We start from the raw sequence: 26,257 nt of genomic DNA on the forward strand, positions 1-26,257 counted from the left end.
TTTATCCATTCTTCAAACGAGGGGAGGGGTAAATTTAATATGATCATGAAAACACCAAGAAAATCGTACGGGTTGTTTTATTTTATGTAAATAATATTCATAAGATTTACAAATAATATTTTTAATACGCAGTCAAAATAAAGTTGCTCACTTTTGAATCATTGGCTGCAAATTAAGTAAATTTTGCCGTGCAGTGTGAAATTTTTAAAATTTTCGTAAAAAAAATTAGAATATTTTCTTGATTAACTACTGTTTTATAAATAAAATTAGGATGTTGTATTTATATTTTTTTAAATTGAAAACAGTGATCCCTAAAGTAATGTAGAGGTGCATACCTTGACTTTTAATAATCTAATTGGTTTAAGAGTAAAAATATTTTATTATATTTTACTTATAAATGAAACTAGAATACACTGAATTGCCCTAACTACTGTTATTATACAATATAATGGAAGCTCAAACTATTCGAATTTCCTTGATTCTTTTTAAGCTAATGTATTGCTGATTATTGACATTTACACTGTAGTTGTCTTTACTAGTTTTAGAACGATAATGAAAAACAATTTTTTCACATATCTTTTTCTATAATCATAAGTTTAATTAATTCCTGACTATTTCTAAGGCTTTTAATTTAGTCTTGAGCATATTTTGCTGCCACTTTCTAAATGCATCTCGTGCTGCTTTTCGGCTTCTCAATGTAATTTTATTAAACATTAAGGCTTTCACTGTTTAAAAAAATCGGAATTTTATCTTCAACTTAGGATTATAATTGATTCGTCTCTTAGCTTCTGTAGTAGATGCATTTGAGTAATCTTCAGTATAACTACGTAGAATTTACTTATCTCTGCTTTGCTCGCAACTGAACTTAGCACATGACTGATTATAATAATAATATACAAAAACTTAGACCTAGGATTTCGAGTCGCGGGATTTTAAGTCGGGGCCGAGAAAACATCGTCGGTCGATGATGTTCATAACAACAACGGGGATGAAAATAATACCGAGTATAGAATGATAAGTGTGGATAGGCTGGCTGGCGGGTATAATAAATATGAGCGTATACGTTTCGCCATTAACAACAGAGACTGGTGTGTAAAGATGGCGGTGTCGGATTACAGGCAACAGTCGAACAGTTTCGGGTTACCAGGGTTCGGAATTATAACACAGGCGAGCATTCACAGCGCCGCAAAAGCTGCCGTTCGGTATCTGGTTACCAGCTCTGCTCTGGCCCTCTGCTCCCAGGGACTACTCCCCTCGGCGTCCCGGTTGTCCTTGGAGCGCCGGTACGCTCTGCATAGACTACCGGGACGCTCTGACCACCGCTCCACCGCGCGGCTATATATACCCATACAAACATATGTGTGCGAAGAAAAAAATGGGCCGTGATTGGATTCTTGACACACTTTAATCGTCGATCGAACGGCAATGTGTGTCACGTCATGCCAAGGGTTACATACGACTCCGAAAACTTCGCCGGTTAATCTGAGGATTACGCTGTGATGGTATTGTGGCACGCGGGCGAAGCGATCGGGTTAAATGTTTTGCAATATGATACAAACTTTTCGTATATCAAGGAGTAAATCGGTACCGAATAAATTATAGTTGTCATTTTATAAAACAGATAATGCGAATATAGCTTAGCAGTTAGATCATATCAGGTTTCATGAAATCTTACAGTTAAATATTCCTACATATTAGAAAGGATACTAAAATATAACCAAGTTTTTAAGAACATGTTTAACTTAAGAGCGATATGAAAAAATGTTCACATATTGTTCCGGGCGATTCTAGTATGTTCATCAAGAATACCAACCAGTCAGTCCATTAACAGCAATTTAAAACATTTAACATATTTTGTAAAAATTTTATTAATTCATATACAGGTTGATACAATTCTAGTTTCCTGTAAATCAGACAGCTGTCAATGATCACGTATGTTCAAAGTGTCAAATGTTAATTTGCAACAACACATTTACGAAATAGATCGTTTAACCACCGCTCATGCGTTAAAGCTGTTCAATTGTTCTACAGAAATAACAATTCTGTTCAAACTGTGTATCGGAATGTGCTGGAAGATTATGGTAAATTTCATCAAGTGAAAAAAATTAAAGAATCTGGAAGCGTTGTAGATATATTAAGGCCGAGTTTAGCCGAGAATATCGTTGCTGTAAGAAAGTGTGGCTGAAAAACCGGAATTGTCGATTCGTCAGCGTTCGTAGCTTTTGGGCTCTTCTTATGTTTCCCTTTGGCGCATTTTGACCATAAACATCGAGAATTTACGCAGATAGGGGGGTTAGAGCAATAGGATGTTAATGCTGATTTTTCAAAAAAAAAAAAACTTCTTTTCTGATGAGGCACATTTTCACCTCTTTTAGTATCTTACTATGTTAATAAGCACAATTTCCGTATATTGGGCAAGGAAAATCTTAATGTGATTCACGAGAGAGCATTACATGTCATTGGGCTTGAACTGTAACAATGTGGAAATGATTTTTTCAAAGAGTCTTCGAGGGTAAGACTTTGAAGCATCGCTGAAATAGTGATTTGGAAATAAAGCATTTTGAAGTTCGAAATGACTTGTTGATTCATGGTTTGGAGTAAAAGAGTAATGTTGAGAAAAAGAGATTGATCTTAATGAACTCGAATTCCTCCAGTAAGTTGCTCTTAAAATCTGGAAATTGAACAGAAGCATTATCCATAACCAACAAGACTTCCAAAAGGTATGTCTTGATTGCAAAAAGAATCGACGGCTTAGTTCAGCAGAAAGAAGCACAACACGTACTGCTTATATTTGCAAAACATCGCTCGTTTATCAAGTCAAAAGTAATCGATTTTTTTGCTGGAGGATGAGCAGGAGCATTATCTATAACCAACAAAACTTTGAGTGGTAAATTCTTATCCAAAAGGTATGTGTTCACTGCAAGAAGAATCATCGGCTCAGTTAAAGAGAAAGTGACGTATTGCTTATATTGTAAAACATCGCTTGATTATCGAGTCTAAATTTATTAAAAATATTTGCTCGTATTGCGAAACACTCGCAATTCGAATTTCCTCTGCATTTGCTCTCAAGTACACCTTGGTAAACGATCTATTAAGTTTGAAGCCGACAATAGATAAAGAACTTAAACTATGTTGATGGCTGATTCGAGTCTTTATTTGTATCTCAATCAGGGATGACATTTGAATGGGGCAGTTAGGGGCATTCACTTAATGAAATACTATGAATCCTAATGAAATCGAAATATTAAAAAAAGTCTACTGAAACATTCTCGGGTTCATTTAAAGAAAATCTAGAAAAAAAACAGTTGAATCTATCCCGAAAATATTTTTTTAAATATGTCATTTCAGTGAAAATACAAATTATCTGGCAAGTGCTGGTAAAATTATATATTTTAATTTATTTTATTTTAATTATTTATTTACATTGATGTATGTTACAGTGAATGTGTATTTTCACTTGTGAGATACAAATACATTCTAACCAGTAGATATATATTTATACTAGCAAAAATATAATTTAATTGATAGGCGCTAGTGAAATTATTTGCTGCCTTAAAATGTGTATAAAACGCGATATGATAGTTGCGAAACGTCCATTTGCTGTTCAAACCCAAACCTAGCCTACTCGAATTAACCAAATCGATCTTGAACTAATGAAAGTTCAAAAACTAATTATAGTTTCAGAACTTTCATTAGGTCATTTCCAAAATACAAACTAGGCCAACTCATCTCTCAGGGGAAAATAAGTACAGACAGACGTCGCATCTCGCATATTGCTCCATAGTTTGTCTGCATTTAATTATTATACTATGATTTAAAAATATGATAGCTATTCTTATCGAAATTACTATGGACTTCTGATAAGAGATCATTGATTAAAGTATATTCAAACCGAATATTGGTCAATAGGAGGGCGCAAAAAACAATTATCACTTCTTAGAAGTCAAAAATTCACGGCAAAAGCAATAAAATCGTGTCGGCGACGTCGCAGTGGGAACGCTCGTTACCGAGCGTTCCCACTGCGACGGCGACGGCACGATTTTATTGCTTTTGACGTGAATTTTTGACTTCTGAGAAGGGATAATTGTTTTTTGTGCCCTCATATTGGTCAAAATTCGGTTTAGATGTGCTTTATTCAATGCTCACTTAATGTAAGTCGTAATATTGTTATAAAAGGTGTTATTATGAATGCAACATAACAGAGCGTTTCCAATGCGACGGCGACGGAACGGTTTTATTGCTTTTGGTGTATATTTTGAACCCATGAACCCCATGAATTTGACCAGAAAAATCATGTATGAATCTTAATCTGAAATGACATCCCTGATCTCAACCGTAAGCTTTATGAATATGTTTGGATGCCAAGATTGTAATATTGTCTTTATGAAGTTATTCATGACATTAATGTTCTTTCTATACACATTAGATCACCGTTTTAGCCAAAACTGAAGAGTTAGTGTAAAAAATGTGTAATATAGATGTATCAAATTATATTAAAAATATTTTAAGGCAATACATAACAAGCAATCTCACAATAACATAAATAAAATGACATTCGTTGACCTTGATTGGCACATTTTAATTTTTTTTCATATTGAATAACAAAGATATTGCAAATTTAATTATGTCATTGTTTAGCTTATATTGCAATATAACTTCACTAGCGGTTCTTTTGATATATTGATATTGTTGATGGTTCATGTTTAGCAGAATTAACCGTTAGATTTCAAAATCATATTCTATGTTATTAATCTATCTCTCTGTATGTAAGCGCATGAAGAATTAATTCCGTGTAAGTCCGTTCGGAATTAACTCTGAGTATTCTGTATAATAAATTCGTTGATATCGATACCACATACGTAAATCGATATCCGCATACGCTTTTGTATCATCGTAACATGATACCTCGCCTCAGTGCAGATTGCGCAGCATCGTTTAGTTTGTTTACTTTTTTATTGTTAAATTGTAAATATTTGATTGGTATTGGACGAACGAGTATAATAGGCTAAGACGCGACGGTGCTGATTTTCAGTCAGATTAGCTTTTCGTAGTTGTATTGCTTTGTATTAAATTACTTTGTATTATTATTATGTACATACATGGTTGAAAAAATACTGACTATATATTGTAAATATTTAAAGCTGATAAGATTTTTGTTACAGCGATAATATAAACTCGAATGTCAAGGTTTTGCTTTTTAGTCATCGTCGACTTAATTATTTTATATAGCTTGATGTATGAAGGATATTTGGAAATATTCTTCAAGAAAACTTCACTAAAGCTTTGCATTTTGAAGTTGACTTATAATACCATGGATTCTAAAGTGCTTAAAGACACCATTGTATTATATATTGCATTATTTGATACCTACCCTTTGTTTAAATAATGGATTTTTTATTATTATTTTTCTCATATAATACACGTAATTATTAAAATACATAATCTATCTATTAAATGACATATTTCCATTATTATATTTTTATTTATTTCCGTACTATTCCTTCATAGTTCATTTAATTAAAAAAAATGATTAATTGCTGGCGGTGAATTACGTGTGATCAATTTTCATAGATTTTATCTCATTTATGTAAAATATATTTTTTTATAATTATTAACTCTTTTGTTCTAGTAAAATATATTCGTATTTTTATTTCACTTTCTAAACCAGTGTTTCTCAAAGAATGTTCGGCGAGTACACTTTTTCCTGGGGTATTTATTTCCGCGTGATAAGTTAAATTATGTTCAGGTGGAACTTGAGTAGATATCCAATGTTTGAGAAATACTGTCTTGAATTATTATATAAATTTAGGGTTTCACGAATAATATTATAAACCAGAAGGGTTCCAAAGGTTGGAGGGTTCTATGTGATTCAGCCTTTTTATGATCTTTCCATAACTGCATCTACGAATTTGTTCTTCAGCTCAAGGAGCTAGATGCTGAATGACAGAAACACAAATCTGGAGCCGATTGATTAAGTAAATGAGATGTTCATAGTCCAGTCAAATAAGGCGAAATAAAGGCTAAACCTCGGAATGAAAGATGCCAAGCTGAAATTTTGCACAGACCTTTGTTTTGATGTTCTAAGGACAGGGTGAAAAGTCTCATAAAATATCGTGTCTGCTAATCAAGATATCAAAGGTCAAAGGTCACAAAATTTGTTTTTTTGCAAATATCTCGCGTTTTATACGTTGCACGTCATTAAATGCTTCACAAAACTTGTAAAGCATAAAATTATCTACAAGTTTAGTTGTAATATTTGTTTTGTATCATTAACCGTTTTTGAGATATAGCGCGAAGAGTGGGAGGCGTACATCCGTTTATAGAATCCAGCGAGTATTTCTACCTGCTTAACTTGGTATAAGCTTTGAAAAAGTAAACAATCGTGAAAAAAGTGGTCTCGGCAAGACGTTTGAACCATAATTTTATTACTTTCTTCATTGTATTATTAGGAATTAAAAATGAAATATTGCTCGACAAGAAATTTGTGCGAAAAAATTGAAAGAGTTGAGAGATGTCCTTACGGAGTATGTACCAGATGATAAGAAGATCATATCCAAATTAAGAGAAAAATATTTAACTGATATTATAGTTATAACGAAGATTGGATCGTTCCCTATTTTTTCTTTTCGCGATGCTCAAGCTTAAGTTTTATCCATAGCTTGGTATGAAAATAAAAAAGGCACTTCGGAAGAAAAACACTTGCGCGTAGTGGAAGCTGCTGCGGCGATTATTAGAGAAGATATTCGATCTTCTGTTGTTGAGACCAAGTCTTATCCGACCCCGAGTAAAATATTAATGAAGAAAATCCGAAAACTTTATTACATTTTCTGCAAGAAAATATGATAAAGAACAGAAAAGGAAAGACGGGGCATTTTAAAACGAGATACACAGCTATAAGTCATGCTATAATGACTTCCATACGAAAAAGGTCCTTTTCTTCGCAGTTATTAATAGGCCTATCTGTATTTCTTCATAGAAAAAATACAGATAGGCCAAACATCCAAAAAGACTTTTGGATGTTTTGTCAAGTTTAGGTTTTTTCGCTTCATATAGTGATACTGTAAAATGTTAAATTTCAGCTGTTTATCACCCACAGCCTCGTAATCAACCATCATAGTCAAGTGCCTTAGTACAGTATGCAGCAGATAATGCAGAAAAATATTTATACTCTTGATGGCTATAATACTGTTCATATAATGGGAATGATAAAAATAATAACTCCAAAATCTGAAGTTATATCTGATGACCGCATAAAGAAATTTACAACAAAACCAAGTGCAAAGGAGTTAGCAGCACTATCACATATACCCCTTCTAGTGTATGAAAATCATGTCGTACCCGGATTTAGCAAGAGATTCAAGTTCAAAATTTTAATGATGTAGAAGAACTAACCGAACAAATATTTAATGTAGTTGATTTGTTGTGGAAGTACGTAAAGTGGAAAAATATCTCACCGTTGCCAGGGTGGAATGGATTTATTGAACAACTTACAAAAAACAATGAGAACTTTGTAACTTCTCGGATTCTGTTTCTTACTTTTATTCTTCATCCTGTGAGTAATATGGACACAATTTACACTACATTACAGTGCGCTATAAACACTGCCAAGAAACATGAACAAAGAACATGCTTAATAACTTTTGATCAGCCGTTGTACATAAAAGCATGTGAAATCGTAGCAGCTTCAGATGCTAGCTCAGACTTGTCCAGAGTAGTTGTGAAACTAGGAGGCTTTCATATGCTTATGTCTTTTATTGGATGCATAGAGTATATAATGAATGGAAGCGGAATCAAGGAAGCTCTCAGTACAATTTATGCATCGAATTCTGTCGACAAAATGTTGGATGGTCCCGCTTTTGCAAGAAGTATCAGAGGCCATACGTATTACTTTTTGCATTATCGATGATGATTTTTGAAGATATGGAGATTGAAAGTTATAATGCTTTAGATGAGCTCATTCAGCAGATAACAATTTGCGATGTTTTCTACGAAACTGTGGAAGAATGTACAGGTAACTCTGGCTCCGTAGCTTACATAGCGTTATCCTATAAACGGATGCGCGCTTCCCTACTCCCCGCGCTATATCTCGAAAACCATTAACCATACGAAGAAATAAATTAAAACAAACTTGTAGAAAATTTTATTTTCTATAAGTTTTGTTAAACATTTAATGACATGCGACGCAAAAAAGGCGAGATATTTGCAAAAAAACGATTTTTATGACCTTTGACCTTTACTATCTTGATTAGCAGACACGATATCTTTTGAGACTTTTTACCATGTATTTAGAACGCCAAAACAAAGGTCTGTGCAAAATTTCAGCTTGTTATCTTTCATTCCGAGGTTAAACCCTTAACTGGACTATCAGTGTATTCAGAATTTCTAGAAGCTTGCCCCACCAACTGCATAAACAGTGCCCCATCTTGCAGTCACCACATTCCATGTGTATTATCTACAACAGGAAATGTCCCTAGTTATTTATCAACGCAATTCTGTACGCATATTTTCATGGATACGACCTAAACCGAATCTTTTAGTTTGTGGGAGATACCGAAAGTATATATAATTCTTTAATGAAAATGACGTTTATATGCTTTTTGAATAATAATAATGGTTTTTAAATTTTAAGAATTCTCGAGGGTTTTCATGCATGCTTAAAATATTTCTGTCCCACCCACTGATTAGTAACTTCTTTGAAAGAACCATGTGTTACAATTTCAAAAAGGGGAAAGGATGTACAAATCGAGCGATTAGCGCCCAAATCTCTGGAAGAACACACAGAAATAGTTCAGTCGCATCTGTCTATCGACGAACACGCGAGTAGAAGAGTAACAAGAATACACCCAAGTGTCAAGCTCGTTTCATGCGCAATAAAAGCAACAATCAACCTTGATCTATTGAGTTAAATCCTCAGACCTCACAAGAGTAGAAACCCACTGATATATAATTAGGCGAGAGTCGTTGAACTCGCCCGTCAAAAAGCGCGCCCATATGCGGTATGCGTTTTGTCTTTCTTTTAATTAATGTCTTTCGCGCACAGGGTCGGAATTAACATCTTGTTGCCGATGGCCGTTTGCGCGGCACGTACCGCGTAACACGATATTTCAAAGTAGAGGGTCGAGTTTCTTGTTTTTCTTTTTTATTTTTCAAGGGAAAAGGGACACCGAAACGGCCCCGTCGCCGGGCGAAAGATAAGACATTATTCACGCCGAGTTTTCGCCTTTCCCTGATCTTTTTACGACGTATCCTTTCCGTTTTGATATTGTATATTATATTTTAGTGTAACGCTTGTTGAATAATCAACGACGCAAATTGGATTAGTTCATATTCTTGCCTAATAAAATGTTTTATTTTCATTAATTAATGATGACTTTAAGTTGAATAACTTCATATTTAGAGCAAGGGTCGCAAAACTATTTTTTGTGAAAGCCCTCGGTGGGCCAGGAAACAAAAAACAATTTTCAAACGTAGTTAGGTTTAAGTTAGTACGAAAAATCCCATGATGTCTGCAACAAAGGCTTATTTCTAACGCCTTTTAGTATTCGATTTTCCTTTTAAAGGCGAGTTTTTTCGATAAGAAAAATAAAACTTCACTATGACTATGTTGGAGCAATTTAGGATATTCAGCTTTCATTTCTGATGAAAAAGAGGCACGGAACTGACAACGAGTAAGTTCATGAGAGAGAATAAAGTAAACTACTGACACAACATGTTCAATAACACATGTTAGACTGAGGTGTTTCCCACAAAGTGACTATTGGTGAATAATTGCAGACTTTGAATACTTAATTTTTATAGGTCTCATATTTTTTCCAACTAAGCCCTAACCTGTTCCGTTTATTCCGCCATCGGATGTGACACATTATAGTCGATTTCATTTCTGAATGTACTTTAGTAACGTTTTCTCAACTTCATTAAACATATTTTCGTATGTATAATAGTTGTTCCATGTGAAATCTAATTCTTCAGTCACTACAAATATAATATTGAGTGCTCGAATAAACAATGTTAACTCACTAAATAACTATTTGAAAAAGCCTTTAAAAATGAGTATTTACTATTACTTTTTTACCTAGCTTTTCAGTTATACAAAAGATTCAGTATTTTGTAAAAAATACTTGTTAAAATTTAATACAGGGTGCCTTAAAAAAACGTAAGAACCATTTGCCGAGGATCGAAATAAAAATACCTATATTAATTTGCTTTGCTATTTAATTGGCTTTTGATGTTACTCACAATGTGCTCAACTCTTCTAGCAACTGTTTTTGCCGAAAGACAAACATGAATTACACGTGAACTAACTTTAGTTGTAGCCAATTTAAATTATTTATTTTTGCGAAAAATAAATAATGAAAAATTTATTGTTAAACTTTTCTGCGAGTTGTGAATATCGTTTCAAGTGATGATGTATATTGCATTCTTTTAACACGGGCGGTTACTGCACAACTAACATACTTTTTTGTCATCTAATTCGATAACAAACTAATTCACACTCCACTCAGTTTAAAAATCACGACATTTAAAGTACACTAGTCTTTTTTTTCTGGCTTTGACAGTGACATGAGAACGAAATATGAAAAAATGTTACTTATCAACAAAAAACATACCTTTGCACTATGATCATAATTCAAATAACTGAATATTTTCCAGTATTGTTGTGCCAAAAAGCTTTTATTCATTGAAAATTCTCGAGTAGTCATAATCCGCCCAAATTGGCGATCGATGCGTGCGGCTATTTAATGGCGGCGTGACACTTTCTTATGATAACATGCTATTATCTAGATGAGACATTTTCATATCATATGCATTACAATAATGGGTTGCTACTTAGCATTATTAAGTTATATTTAACCAAATAGGGGTTTTAACCAGTACAATTAACGAGTGGTATAAGTGACTATTAACCTAAAAGAACTGGGTATGTATGCTTTGCTTCTTGTATTATCTCATAATTAATATGTCTACGAAATTATTTATATTATTGAACGCATTTAAAAAAATCACTGAGTGTACAATTTCCTAGTACGCGTATCTCTTGTCGGGTTGCCAAATTACACAACTGACTAACATATGACAGAGAAAGTTCAGAAGAGTCCAGATTTTATTGAAAAAATACAAACCTTACCCATTCTCATTTGCCATGCTCGTGAGTCTAGTCAATAGTTCTTCAAGCTCTTGATCAAAATTTAACAAAACCCATATATGAAGATTCTGTAAGAACTTCTATGATGTTCAGTATTGTTCTAAACGGCGCTTATAAAATATTTTATTAATACAGTACTATAAAATATATTATTTTATTCTAATATATTGGTTATGTACAGATAGAACTTTTATTATACTAACATTTTAATATGTAATTGATATCTCTAAATGTGTATGGTTCTAATCTAAGCTTTAGAAGGACCAGTCGTGGTGTATTTGGGTCAGCGCTTTAAGCAGATTAACCATTATCGTATTATGGTTTTATTTTTTTAATAATATTGAAATGAAATATGCAGTTCGATATCAACTTCGTAAGTGTTTTCAATTCTGTGCCAAGAACGAATCTTGAGATTTCTTATCAAATTTCGTACGGGAATCCATCAGTTGTGCGTATTTTTAAGCTTTTGATTATAAATATAGACGTTTTTTATACATACGCGCTTAACTAATATAAATACATCATAGTATTAGTGCTATTTTGTCTCTTTTTGCTATACTATAAAACAACGATTTACTTCTATGCACAGTTGTATCGGGCTATAATAATTATTAAAATATACCAAAATTATTTGGAAATATTTCTAAGTAGATTTTAAATTCGATTTTAAATAGACTTATGAACATGATTCTTACTAATGCTTTCAAACCAGTTTTTCAGAATCCTTAAGGCACATACGCATTATAAAAAGTCGCAAAAACTGAACTATAATGATTAATTAAATTATAATTATTTAATTTTACAAAGAAATATTATTAACTTATCTCATATTTATCAGACCAAATTATTTTCATCCAATCTTTTTGTGTCTACTCTCTTTTAAACTTGTATATGTTTTTTTATGAAAGGCGCGGTTTACGTAAAGTTTTGCAGCCTCTGAGTTCCGCTTTCTCACCCTTCTGCTCACTGTTTGAGATCAAGTTGATGGCCACTCTTTTGCAGAGATTTCACCAGCCAGATCTGAAGATATCTTTGAGCGATGTATAAGTGTCTCGCTATGTAAATATGTCTTGCGGAGCAGTTGTCTTTATTTTTTTGAACTTGAACCATAGGTGTGTTTTATAAAGCGTGATGTTAAAATCACTTATTTTGGTTTGATTAAATTTATTTTTGACAGATTATGCATGTAAATATTTATTTACTTTAAATTTTTGCACGTATATATAATAGTAGACATCCAAAAATGAAACTCACTAACAAGTATTTTATTATATGCCTCTCCTAATTCATCAATTAACCAAGCTAGGCCTTGTACGGTTTTAATACAATGTGTCATATCAACTGTATTATTATTTTTACTTTATTTTATGCTCATATTGGAAATGTAATATGAATATTGCGTTTCTTTACTGGAATGCTTTTCGAAATCTATCGCGTAACTCGAGCTTAGATATACTGAATTATTTCAGATTAATTGTATTCTATTGTAGAATTTTATATTACTATTTGATCTATTTAAGTACATGTGATCGAATTCGATAATTTATTATTTAATTCAACTTTTGTATACGTAAGTTCTCGCCCACATAGTATTGAGAGGTATAGAATTCGTCGAAAAAGTGCCACCATCTTTCCTTCGGTAGTCTCGTAACTATCATTTGACGCTCAGCAGTATCCAGTTACTTCACGTCGCTTGATCATTCAAATAAAAATTTTCAACCAATCTAAAATTACAATCTGAAGAATCTCGACCTAGAACCTTTGACGAGTGTCTGGATTGTGTAAAAGAAAAATATTTAAAAAATCATATTTAATTATATTCGTTAGGTGCGATTACATCGAATTTGTGCACTAGCACGGCCAAACGATGGTGCGATTATTCTATTCTAGTAAATCTCCATCAAGAGAGAGCAAATCTGCTTTGAATGCGGGTAAACGAACTTGAAACCCTACACCACGGGTTCGAATCGACGATATCGTTTTGGGCGTTCGGTTCTAAAATTACCGAAATGTCGTTGTTGAATTTGGGATACGTTTCGCGCGCGATTCTGCGCGCTCTCAGTGTGATGAATGTAAAACGGAGAAAATCATTGACATACTACGTGTTGAATCGTTGTATTTTTTCATTAGCAAATAATATGTTTTGTTAACTATTAAACTCAGTGATTATTATACATATAAGCCAAAACCGTGTTAACTGAGAAAAGGGTTGTTTTGAGATATTAAGATAGTTTTGAATTGTCCTGATTTTTTATGAAAATACAAAATAATATTGTGGAGGCTGATTTATTTTGTCACAAACTAGGCGGCATACTGGCAACATTGACGTGACGTGCTATATCGGAAGAATATGGAAAGTGATCAACAGTATTCCATCATAGAGCACTGATTTTTTCTCGCAGTATGAAGCAGGCGCGCCGCCTTGTTATCGTCGCTTAATGCGTGTTCCAAATATTTTTTAATTTCTTTGGATGTTAGACCATGAATATCATGTCTTATTTGTTAACTCCTGAATGTTTTACCTTCGCTAATACTATTACATTTTTATTCATCTAAATTATGTTGTGGATACAAAAATAAAAAGTAATCTGATGGTGCTATATCGAGAAAATATGAAGGGTGAGCAACAGTTTTCCATCCGAGAGCATTCATTTTTTCTTTCGTAATTCTCGCAGTATGAGGCAGGCGCGTCGCGTTGTTCTCGTCGCTTAGTGCGTGTGGTGGATGGTGGAAGGCATGGAAACAAGGTGTGTGGTACCCACACGCCTATATGTGTATTATAACAAGCACGATTAATCTCATATAGACCTGTCTGAAACATCGGAGTTAGCGATTATTATGTGGTTAATAATTACGCAGGTTGATTATCACAGATAAAGTTTTCCTAGATTGTCCTGATCTGACGGATGAATAATTAAAATAAAATCGTGTATGTGTAACTTATTTACAGACTTCGATTTCACTATTTATTTAGTAGTTTATACTGTTTCCCCCGTTGTAACGCATTGGGCTAACGAAAAATTTAATATTAATAAATAAATAACAGTTATATACAATTATTGCTTTTATTGAGCTCATCAGTGACAAAAGATTGCTATCCATTTATTATTTTACATTTTTGCAGTAAATTTACGATAAAAAAATAAATGCATTTTATTAATATTTTGCTTATGCATGAATTTTAATCATTGTAATTTGTTTATAATAATTACAACAATTTATAACATATATACAAATAATCGTAATATCAAACATGATCATTACTGAAATTCGATTAAAATACAATTTCAACTTTAAACGATTTTAAGTTATGAGTCTAGAAAAATATTTTTTAGCTCATTTTTTTTAGATTGTGAAAATTTTGAAAATTGTTAAATTATGTGATTTTCGGGCACATTTCTGATTTTGTAACGATCTCGTAATTAATATAATGAGAACGTAACGAAAATTTTACCCAGTCTTATCACAATTCTAGTAATCGAAATACATATACCATATCAGTGAAAGGAAAGGGTTTTTTGATGGTAAATAACATACATATCCTTTCATTCTTACTAAAAAGTATTTTGTGGAATGTTTTATATATTTAAATTAATGCTAATCTTAACAATGCTCGATTAATTTAATCAAATCAAAAGTGACAAATCTCCTAGTTGATGATGTTCTTTAATATGTCTAAAAATTAAAATTGTAATTACAAGCCGCAAAACAGAAAAAAAATACAATAAATTAGTAAAGCTTGTATTTATTGCACAGACATTTTAATAGCTTAACGTCAGTTAATAAATAGTCAATAAATATTATCGTTAATGAAATGAAATGGCTCCATAAATATCAATTATGCAATATTTTATTACAACAATCACATAAGTTATTTATTATTAATATTTAATAACACAATAGTAAAATTAATAACTATTGAATTGACAAGCTGTTGTGCATTTATTATTATTATCGACTAAACAATGTATTTGTTTCCCATTGTTAATATGATAAATGTATTTTACTAAGAAATGTAGAAAAATGTGTCGTGTATTTAAATATATTTTTTTAAATGATTGTGCATATATTTTGCCACAGTCGTGGAAAAACTTTTGCCATCCTTGTTATGAATACAGTACATTATCTTTAAAATTGTATATGCACACATTAAGCTTTCGCTTCACGCATTCCAAATAAAGCGCAATTTTATAATTAAACAAAATTTTGGTCCTCTGCTAAAAATAAACCTTGAATTCTTCTACATACATACATATATAAACAGTTTTTTTTAGGAAAACATAAAAATAACAGATTAAGATAATTTCAAAATAATCATTTAAGACTTTTCAAACCAAACTGTTGTTGTGAAAATAACGTGGGTAACCGTTGTAGAGTACGCTCGGGATAAGGATGCCGAGAAGCGATGTAGCGTGTACTTCGTTGTCTCGCTTTCTCTTTTAAGGACAGTCGCTGATTCGTCAACGCTGGTATTCGTCATTAAAGTGCAGTGTGGCACAGAAGTTCGATCTTCTCTAGTGATTTATTTTAAATAATTTTGTGTTGATATTGGTTTAACCCAGATATGCCCACTGTCCCATGGGTAGGTCACTAAACTCGTGCCACTGTTTTTTATTTATAAATAAAATTTTAAGAGAACAAAATTTCTTGGGCATATCTGGGTTAATTGATATCAAGGCTTCAAATATACACTGTAAGTTATTCGTTCTCTTACCCGTGGATTAAAATATTTTAATTAGTTTTCCATTAATCCGTACGTTGTTGGTTTTTTTACACTATTCTCTGTAAGGCATAAAAAAGTTATTATTCTTATCGTTGCGCCAATGATAATTTTTTAATTTATTCAATGGATTCTAATGATTTAATAGAGTCGTCGAGCCATTAAACAATCTGCGAATAATTTCTTTCCCCATTTTATATCTTTTTGCTTTTGAAGAATAGCTAAGGACTTTATTATTTTTTTGACTAGTGAAAGATTTTGAATTTTACACATATTTAATTAATGACATCAATGTCTGATTTCTTCGATTATATAATATATTTTTATTTGTCCGTTGAAATTTTCAACTTAGCTCAGATCTATGTATGTTAAATAAATATATATTTTCTTTTAAAATAATAAAATTAAATATTCTGAGCGAAATTGTTTTGAGCCACACAGTTCACGCACACAATAACAAACCGGAATCCTTATCCCGAGCGTACTCTAAGTAAACTTACATTTTTTTATTATATATATATTTGTTGAAGGGTTGAAAAATAAAGTGTGAGTAAGGACGATACATACTAAAGCATAACCTAGGTCCAGCATAAGCGACTGGACTAAAATTCTCACTACCCTCTCGTATTCCGCGATTGGAAATCAGCGTTCAGGGGGTGTAAGGTCGCCTTTCTGTTCTATCCGAGGGTCCTATCCTGACGGAGCTGGTCTGGTGACGGGAGCGGCCCCGATACCCGACACTGTTGTGCCACGCGATACGACACCGGATCAATCCATTAGTCATGTTTGCCAGCTTATTAGCCGACTACACCCCGGGCTCGTCTTGCGGCCGCCGCCGCCATCATCGCAGACCTCATTATAAATAAGTCGCTACTTGGCCCCCGTGGCCCGCCTTGGAAAAATCGCCAAAATCAAACAACGACGTACGAGGTGGCTTTTAAGGAGAATTCTGTCTATATGTGCGTAAAATGGTAATATTAGATGTTGATGGTTTTCGGGCGTGATCACTTGTTGATGCATTCAATGTGATTTGGTTAAGGGCACTTTTTTTTCATTTGAATGTGCTCGTTGGAAAATAACTTTTATTTGACTGTATCTTCGAACCTACATAATAATCGTTCATAATTAGAATACTTCATTTCATCAGTGGTTATGAATGTGTCATATTTTTTTTTAATTATGATATATTTATTTATTGAAAAGTATATTTATACATTTACATATACATAAAAAAACAATGTTTCAAATGTAGTAGGGTCCCTGACATCGACTTTGCCAGTTTGACAGTTCATTCTGTACTCCAAGAGGCAAAATTATATAGCAAAAAAAATTCGTAAGGGTGTAAAAAAAATTGAAAAATCTATCCTAATTTGGAGAAAAGCGATACAATTTAGTAGAGGCTTGTTTTTGCTAATATTTTAAATTTAAATATTTTTTAATAAAATAACTAGTTTTTAATCAGGTATTACTAATAAATTAATTGTAAACGTATAATTTGGTAATTTTCACGTTTTAAGTTAGGACCTTATTGTACCGGTCATATCGGTCACAATTAACATGTTCGAACCGTTCTCATTAATTATTATATATTATACAACGAGCGACCTATATATTAGGTTAGGTAAAGGTGCACCACCCTGAGAAGGTCTGATCTCTTTTCTCGCGTTGTGTGGACCGCAGGGTTGCCGAGACAGGGGCGTACTCGGGACCAGGGCGCCCTCGATGGACCGGCGGCGCCCCCTCTACGGGTCCGGTGACAAAGCCCGTGACACACTATCCCTAGTATTATTAAAACATCACTTCTTTGTGTATAAAATACGCGCCGAAGGCACAGGCCCGCCTTTAGACTTTAACTTTAGTCAAAAATGTATAGTATTATGTACCATATTTTGATAATTAGAATCGGACGCGTGTCTGGGCACTAATTACACAATTTGTTTACTATGTCTTTCAAAGGATATAATAATACGTATAATTTATGATCAAATATTAATACCTATAATTTAAGATCAAAAATAAATATAATAATATACCATTTCGATCATCATTATTATATAATCAGCAAATTTTATATTGAGAGATATTCGTAATAGTAACACCATTATATTTTAAAAAGCATCTTTTATTCGCGTTCACATAGTAAAGTTGATTTGATTTTCTAATATTTGTATAATTTAACGCCAGTCAAAGACACGCCAAGAACTAAAATTCAGATACATTCTCGACGTAATATTAAAAAATATAAAATAACCAATAAGATGCAAAATTGTATTGCATTTTACTTAATAGTGAATGTGATTTCTATGTTATTGATTCTAAACGTAACATTTATCATTTCAAATTCTCTTTTGAATACTATTCCAATACAATTTTTTTCACCATTTGTACTGTTCCGAGACACAGGCGGCTAAAATTATTTTAAACTTGCTTAGGCGAGCATATTCTACGTCTCACAGCTTCATACCGTGTGCACGCGATTAGATACCACTGAGACATATTTTCAGTCTTAATGTCAAGGTAGAAAATATTGGAAAACCTATCAAAGTTTCTGTAGAACCTCTTCAGGAAAGTCGTATTAAATGTTTTAACCGTTAATATATCAAAATATATGAGTTCATGACGCTTTTATTTTGCTTAGTAAACATTCCTTTGATTTCGCGATTTAGCATGAAGCAGTAGCGTTATTAGTTAGTACTGATGTTATGACCTTTAAACATATTTAATTTTATTAGTAAAGCAATGCAGTCTAAGAAGTAATTTAAGTATTAAAATCGTGTACGAAATATTTAACTGATTATTGTAAGAATGAAAAAAAATTGGAAAAAAATTTTTTTCTATAAAAACCAATTTTTATAGAAAAAAGAACTACTATAAAGTACACTGCGTAAAATTCTTAAGGATTGGGTTGTATATATAAATTAAAATAATAGGCACTTCATGGTAAAAATACTGAAATAAAAGTCCTAAATATATAAAAATACTGCTTTAAGACTTTTCCTAACCCTCCTGGTTAAGTTTCGTGTGAAGGTGTGAACTTAGTTGTAACTTAACTATAATTAATTGAGACCTATCTCAGTTCAACTTTATTATATATAAACGATATAGCAAAAAAACACTTGAGAAATCAAATAGTAGTAGACTTATATTAGAATACTTAAAAAAAAACACAATTTTAAATACTAGGGGATTTTAAAAAATTATTTAGCTCATAAAATGTTGATTCATTGCTTAAATTTACACATATTGAAGCCAGCAGTTGATATTTTAAAATAACCTTTATTAAAACTTACTTTTTAAGATAAACTACTCATTTTACATTATTTTATACAGAACGTCAGTTGCTCTTAGGAGTTTTTTATACACTAAAAATTATAATTAAAAAGTCTGATATAAAAATGCAATATAAATAATATTTTTAATACATTAAAAGCATTTAAAATCGCTACCAAATAAGTTGTATTTATTTATGTTCTTAACTGTAATATATTGCTTAGATACATGAAGATAATAATTTTATATTTCATATATTTTTAACGCTAACAAAGCGAAAGGTTATTTTTTAGCTCCCCTGAATAGTGCAGCATTTTTTTTTGGTAATAGCTTTGATTGCTAACATTATATTCTTTGTTCTGTGGTTACCATACAGTTGTTTTCGCCGCAAGCGGGTCTTAGATGTGTGAATTTATTAATGAAATAATAATACGACAAAAAACCACTATGTATAATAGTAAGATTTAATTACTATGAATCTTGAAATACTTATTAATCGTGAAAAATAAATTTGTTTTATGTAATGGGTTGATAATATATTGAGGGAGAGGGGCAAACTTAGTTTTTGCCGAAGTCATGATTGTTATTTAATTAAACTATTTTTCCCATTTAAAAAATCTTATTTGTACGCAAAAAACTTATTTTGAAATCTTTATTATTTATGGCAACTCAAGATTCAATTTTTTTAATCTTAAAATCTAAAAATCTTAGAAAATATTTTTTTCTTTGGAACATAAATTGTGGCTTTTGTGAAGTAGATTCTTAAATAAATTTGCTTTTTGTTATTGCTTTAAAAGAAATGTCATCTTTGGCAGATAGTCTGGACAAATATAAATAAATTAATTAACTTTGAATAACCCTGACACCCGAAGGATCTGGGTTTGAATTCCATACAAACCATTGTGTTGTTAAATTTCTATCGTGTCTGGAAAATCAAAATGAATGATTATTAAATAATTATAAATTCAATCGATCCATCTAGATAATGTTTTCCTCGATTTTCTTTATTTGATGGATGAATAAATCAAATTGAAAAGTCGTAAATATTATGTGTAAAAGTTCTCTAATAATGATCTACTTCAGCTTATATAGAATATCATATATATGTAAGTATAAAAAACTTTATTGTAGTTAAATGTTTACCTTAAAATAAATTATAATGTATTTATTACCTTCAATTTAACCAAATGCAAACGAAGCCCATCAAATCAATGAAAAAGCTCGCTCTTTAGATGATGCTAATTGATATAGAGTTCTAGAGACGGCCCTTTTAAATCTGTCTCTTGCGACTTTATGTTATTATTATTCACATTTATATTCATTTTATTTTATGTAGGGCTTCAATTGTGCATTTCCTTTATTATACATTCTTTATTCATATAGTATTTAACTTATAGTTTTATATATATATATATATATATATATATATATATATATATATATATATATATATATATATATATATATATATATATATATATATATATATATATATATATATATATATATATATATATATATATATATATATATATATATATATATATATATATATATATATATATATATATATATATACGAAGCCCATCAAATCAATGAAAAAGCTCGCTCTTTAGATGATGCTAATTGATATAGAGTTCTAGAGACGGCCCTTTTAAATCTGTCTCTTGCGACTTTATGTTATTATTATTCACATTTATATTCATTTTATTTTATGTAGGGCTTCAATTGTGCATTTCCTTTATTATACATTCTTTATTCATATAGTATTTAACTTATAGTTTTATATATATATATATATATATATATATATATATATATATATATATATATATATATATATATATATATATATATATATATATATATATATATATATATATATATATATATATATATATATATATATATATATATATATATATATATATATATATATATATATATATATATATATATATATATATATATATATATATATATATATATATATATATATATATATATATATATATATATATATATATATATATATATATATATATATAATTAATTAATAAATAATTATCATTTTACCTGCTGAAAAACAAACTTAATGTATTTTTATTATAAAAATTAATTAAAGTAACACATGGCTTGACCAACCATTTTTCTTTTATTTTTAATTTACAATAATAGTATATAGCGCAATTTTAAATATATTTTTCTGACAAGTGTAAATATATTGATTATTATTATTTCACATTTAGATAAAATATAATAAAAGCTTAGGGCTCTAACCCAAAACCCGTTTAGAACGAATAAGATATGCGTCCATACTTAGTATGTTATGTCTATATTTACACCTAATCTATTGACACAAATTAATATGTGAGGATAATTGGATCGCAAGCAAATCGGTCCTTGAACATTTTATAGATGTTATACAGATTTTTCATAGAAGACTGAGTATTTATATCGGTAATATCTGGTTCAGCTTGTGTACAGTTCGGTGTAGAGTTACGCAGCCTTCCCTACTACTCTTTTGATAATCTGATACAGGTCCGCCTATCGTCCCCCGCCCATTCGGTGTCTTTTACATTAGTTATTCCAATACAAATGTGTCTATGTATTTATGAAAAATGTTATTTAATAGTATTTTTTGCAATAAATTGTATAATTTATGTAATAAATATGGTTATTCGCGTGTAATGCACGCAAGTGAAATTATACATATTTTAATAATGCCCTTATTTATTTATTTTTATATATTTTATAGTCTCTTCATAAACATCCTGTAAAAGCCCTTATTTATATGTTTGATAATTCTAGAGTAAAATAATAATTTGTGAGAAGTGCTAGATGCCATTATATTAATCAAAATTAAAATATTTAATATAGTATTTTTCATGTCGATTTGTTATTTTATTATCCTGGATAAAAAAAGTCAATAAATTAATTAGGAATTTTATGGAATTAATATATTTTAAAGCAAACTACAGTGTTATTAAAAAAACATCTCAACACAACTGAAAATGCAGAACTATAAAGCTAACTAATCTTGACCTATCCTTATAATCGACGATCGCTCGCGTATATCAACCCACGATATAAAAAAAGTGTATAGGAAAAGTCAGCCAGCTGGTGATATGCGCAGATAGTCAACATTGCGTGGACAGTTTTATGATATAATAAAAATAGTTATTTTCGTATTAAACATTTGGCTAAAGGAAATTGACCTATATATTTTTTTTATTTTTGCCATAATTTATTAGTCTATTATCACCATAAATTTTAGGCGTACTTTAAAAGTGTCGAATTAATGTTTTAATTTAAAATTTAAATAGTATCATAGCGTGATTAGATAAGGTGATTTACTACGTCCGATTCATTCTTGGTTGTTGAAATTATCGAACAACTGCTACCGTTTATTTTTCGTGATGCCAGAGGAAGCCGTTTGCTTGAAATAGACCCCCTCTGGTCTCTTGTGTCAGACTGAGGCGTCTATCTTTGGAATATCTTCGTCATGCCACACGATAGCTCAGTGGTGGAAAATGTCTGCCGCGGGTCATATGATATTGGTCTCGAAATAAGCCATCGATCACTATTAAAACGTAGCCGATTCGCAGAGCAGGTGTGCAGCTCAACCGTGATGGTGGCGATGATGATTTGCAAAAATTGATGATTTTTTTTATTGTTAAAGGAGTTCGCGGAAACGGCCATGAATGAATTGCTGGGGTGGTATGGATACGAAGCGCGTGGAGGTCAGGGCCCCAAGGGACCCATGCCTGCCAGGGGCGCTTCTTCGCCGAATGGTCAGCCTGCTGCCTCCGCCAGCCCGAGTGATGATCCAGGTAAATATTAATTTACAATATAAATTTTACTACGTATTAAGTGACAAACTTCTACAACGTAGAAGGCCCATTTTTAAAAGCTAAATTCAACTTCTACGTTTTTCATCCTATCACGGCTAATCAAAATATACATTTAGGCCTACTTAAATGCATACGTTTAACGGCGGATTAATTATTATAGTGTGTGGTTTCAACAACCTGTATAATTTTGATAATACATAAGTCAAGAGGAAAAATGTCAATTTAAAGAAAAAGTCACTAGCAATATTTGTTCTACCGATGTTAAATTAATAATGACAGAAATCGCAGAGGAGCTACAAGCACTGCTCGATCTGGTAGTCAAACTGGAACTCTACTATAAAATAATATAAAAAAATATTTGGAAGCTGAAGAATGCAGGAGATCTCGTGTAAAATTCTTGTCTACGAGAAACTTTGGAAAATAGAGTCGATGTTTCAACTTACCATGGACAAAAAGTACTCGCTATAAAGACGCCTACTTCCGAATACAGACGAGGCATCAGTATACGAGAAAAATGTTGAAAAAAACAGACTATGTGTCGTAAAATTTCCTATCAACTCCTGATGACTCAAAGTGGCGGTTTGGCTGGAACAAATCTGACAAAGTAGAAAGATTTATTTTCTCTGGACTTATTAGGTCATAAATTTCTTAGTTGAATATGAGTGGATATTAAGAGGTAAAGACTGGAAAATATTATATTGTCGGAAACTGGAAGAAGAAACGGAAATTTTAGTGTCATATCGCAAATTTGTTTTCATTCAACGTAATAATTTATTGTGATAAAGGGCTTTTCATGATCGTTGACAGGGAATTGTTATTACTTAAATTGTGATGAAAATGAAATTTTAGTGTCATATCACTGATATATTTTTCACAAATGTTGTTGTTTTTATGCACTCGTGTAATAAGACAAGCTTAGTTTTTATGACTTGTTACTTTTAATGCGGTGAGTAATAAATATAAAGTATTCAATATGCTTATTAATATTTATTATTTATTAATTTATTTAGCTTAATAGCTAATCTTTACATCAAACAACTTTAAGTATATAAACATATATAAAAAATATACAATAGAAAATAAAAATATACACTAGTAAAACTTAATATTATAATTTATTTCTATATGTACGAAGGTGTTTTTTAATTCCATTTATGAAACCCGTTATATTTTTGCTTTTTCGGATTATTCTTGGAACACTATTATATAAATCAAAACCTCCGTACATAACTCCCCTAGCCGTACTCGTTTTCTTATACTTATCTATCTTTAAATTTTCTTTATTTCTAGTATTATATTTATGTACATCTCTATTTCTTATTAAATACTTATTAAAATATTCTGGTAACATATTTCTAACTTATATATAAATATTAAAACATTCATACTCAATATTTCTTGAACATTCAACCAATCTAATCTATCAATCATACTTTTACAACTATTTAATCTATTTTTATTTAAGATTACTCTCATTGCCCTATTTTGTAATTTTTGCAACATTTGTTTGTCTAATTTATTTAACATATTTAATATTGTTGCACAATAATTAAAATGGGGCAATATTATACTATTGTAAATTATTTTTTTTGTATTTATACTTAATATATTTCTTAATCTAGATAATAAACCTATTTTTCTACTATTTTTTTTAATATGTAATTACAATGTTCTTTAAAATTTAATTTTGTATCAACAATTACTCCTAAATATTTTATATTATCCACTATTTCTATACTATAGTTATTTATTACTATTTTGGTACTATCATCTAACACATTTTTATAATTAATAAACATACATTTAGTTTTATTCTCATTTAATTTAAGTACATTATTCTTTAACCATATTTCTAATAAACTTAATTCATTATTTAAATTATTTACAATTTCTTTAATGTTATCACCTATGCAATACATTAATGTGTCATCCGCAAATAGTTGAATTTTAAATTTTTTTCACGTTATTAACTCTATCATTATTATACAAAACAAATAACAATGGTCCCAATTTAGACCCTTGTGGTACTCCATAAGACACTAATTTCTCTTCAGAATATACATTATTTATTTTAACTTTTTGTTTTCTTTTATGTAAGTAATTATTAAACCATCTTAAAACTATATCACTTATACCTATACTCTCCAATTTCTTATTTTTCAAAACATTATTTTTCTGTCTATTGTTTCGAAGGCTCTCTTGAAATCCAAGAAAACTGCTCCAATGATTTTGTTTGTATCCTTAGCCAACAGCCAATCATTTATCACTACTTGTAATGCAGTTTCAGTGGAATGCTTTTCTCTGAATCCCGATTTATTACTTCTCAAAACATAATATGTTGTTCACATATTATGTTTTGAGAAGTAATAAATTCCTTTAATTGTTTGAGAAGTAATAAATTCCTTTAATTGTTTGAGAAGTAATAAATTCCTTTTTATTGCCCTTTATATTACCAGATTTTTAAATCTAATAAAATATAATTTTCTTTTTAAATACTGTGATGTACACCGAATATACATGTCATTTTATTATGTTAGTATTTTTATAAATAAGTAACATAAAATGTTCATAATTACTTCATTCTTTCGCAGTGCACTTATATATTAAATTAGGTTAGTAGGTAGTTAAATAACAATATTTAATATTATATTAGGTATGAGAGTTGCGAATTTGATTTTTTTCTCTCATGAGATTGATGTTTGCGTATAAATAATTTAAACTTAATTTTTCATTATTTTTTTAATCTTGATTTATACAGAATAATATTGATATTCAGTGCACTTACTCGTATGATTTGTTTCATTTTTTTATTTTAAATCACTAATTTGTACATGTAAACTAAGTGTACATCACCGATTTTTTACTGTAAATGGAAGCTTGAGGAGAGAAAGAAAAATATTTTTATAAATATTTAAAATAGCGAATCGGAGTTCTGAAACTAATAGAGAATTCATATAGCAAACTCAAATTTTATTATTTAAAAATTCAGTATTAAGAAGTTATGTTGTGAATTATTTGTAATTTTTAATGTCTGATATATTTTAATTTGACAATTATTTAAAAAAATATGTTATTGATAAAAAAATAATTGTTTTGCACCCCTGGTGAATGTTGGCTCATCGCATGGCGCATCATCGCTAATACAATAATTAAATTTCTTGGAAACATGACATGACCGATAGGAGGCCAAGGTGCAACGCTGTTTTGTTTTCGTTTTGCGTAATTTGGATTGCTTAATGCTTTAATACTAACTACACTTATGATAGATAT

The 26,257-nt window shown here is 30.7% G+C and overlaps 1 protein-coding gene across 1 annotated transcript in view; it reads left to right on the forward strand.

Moving 5' to 3' along the window:
- Sobp (Sine oculis-binding protein) overlaps positions 1-26,257 on the forward strand; it is a 55,553-nt gene that overhangs the window by 16,242 nt on the left and 13,054 nt on the right. The window contains exon 2 of the mRNA XM_088201758.1: positions 22,816-22,966. Within this exon, the coding sequence (XP_088057884.1) occupies positions 22,816-22,966 (151 nt within the window). The remainder of the gene's footprint in view (positions 1-22,815; positions 22,967-26,257) is intronic.

Source organism: Plectrocnemia conspersa, unplaced genomic scaffold (assembly GCF_051122295.1).
Source record: "Plectrocnemia conspersa isolate PC_06_02 unplaced genomic scaffold, ASM5112229v1 ptg000013l, whole genome shotgun sequence".
In the NCBI taxonomy this organism is placed as follows: domain Eukaryota; kingdom Metazoa; phylum Arthropoda; class Insecta; order Trichoptera; family Polycentropodidae; genus Plectrocnemia; species Plectrocnemia conspersa.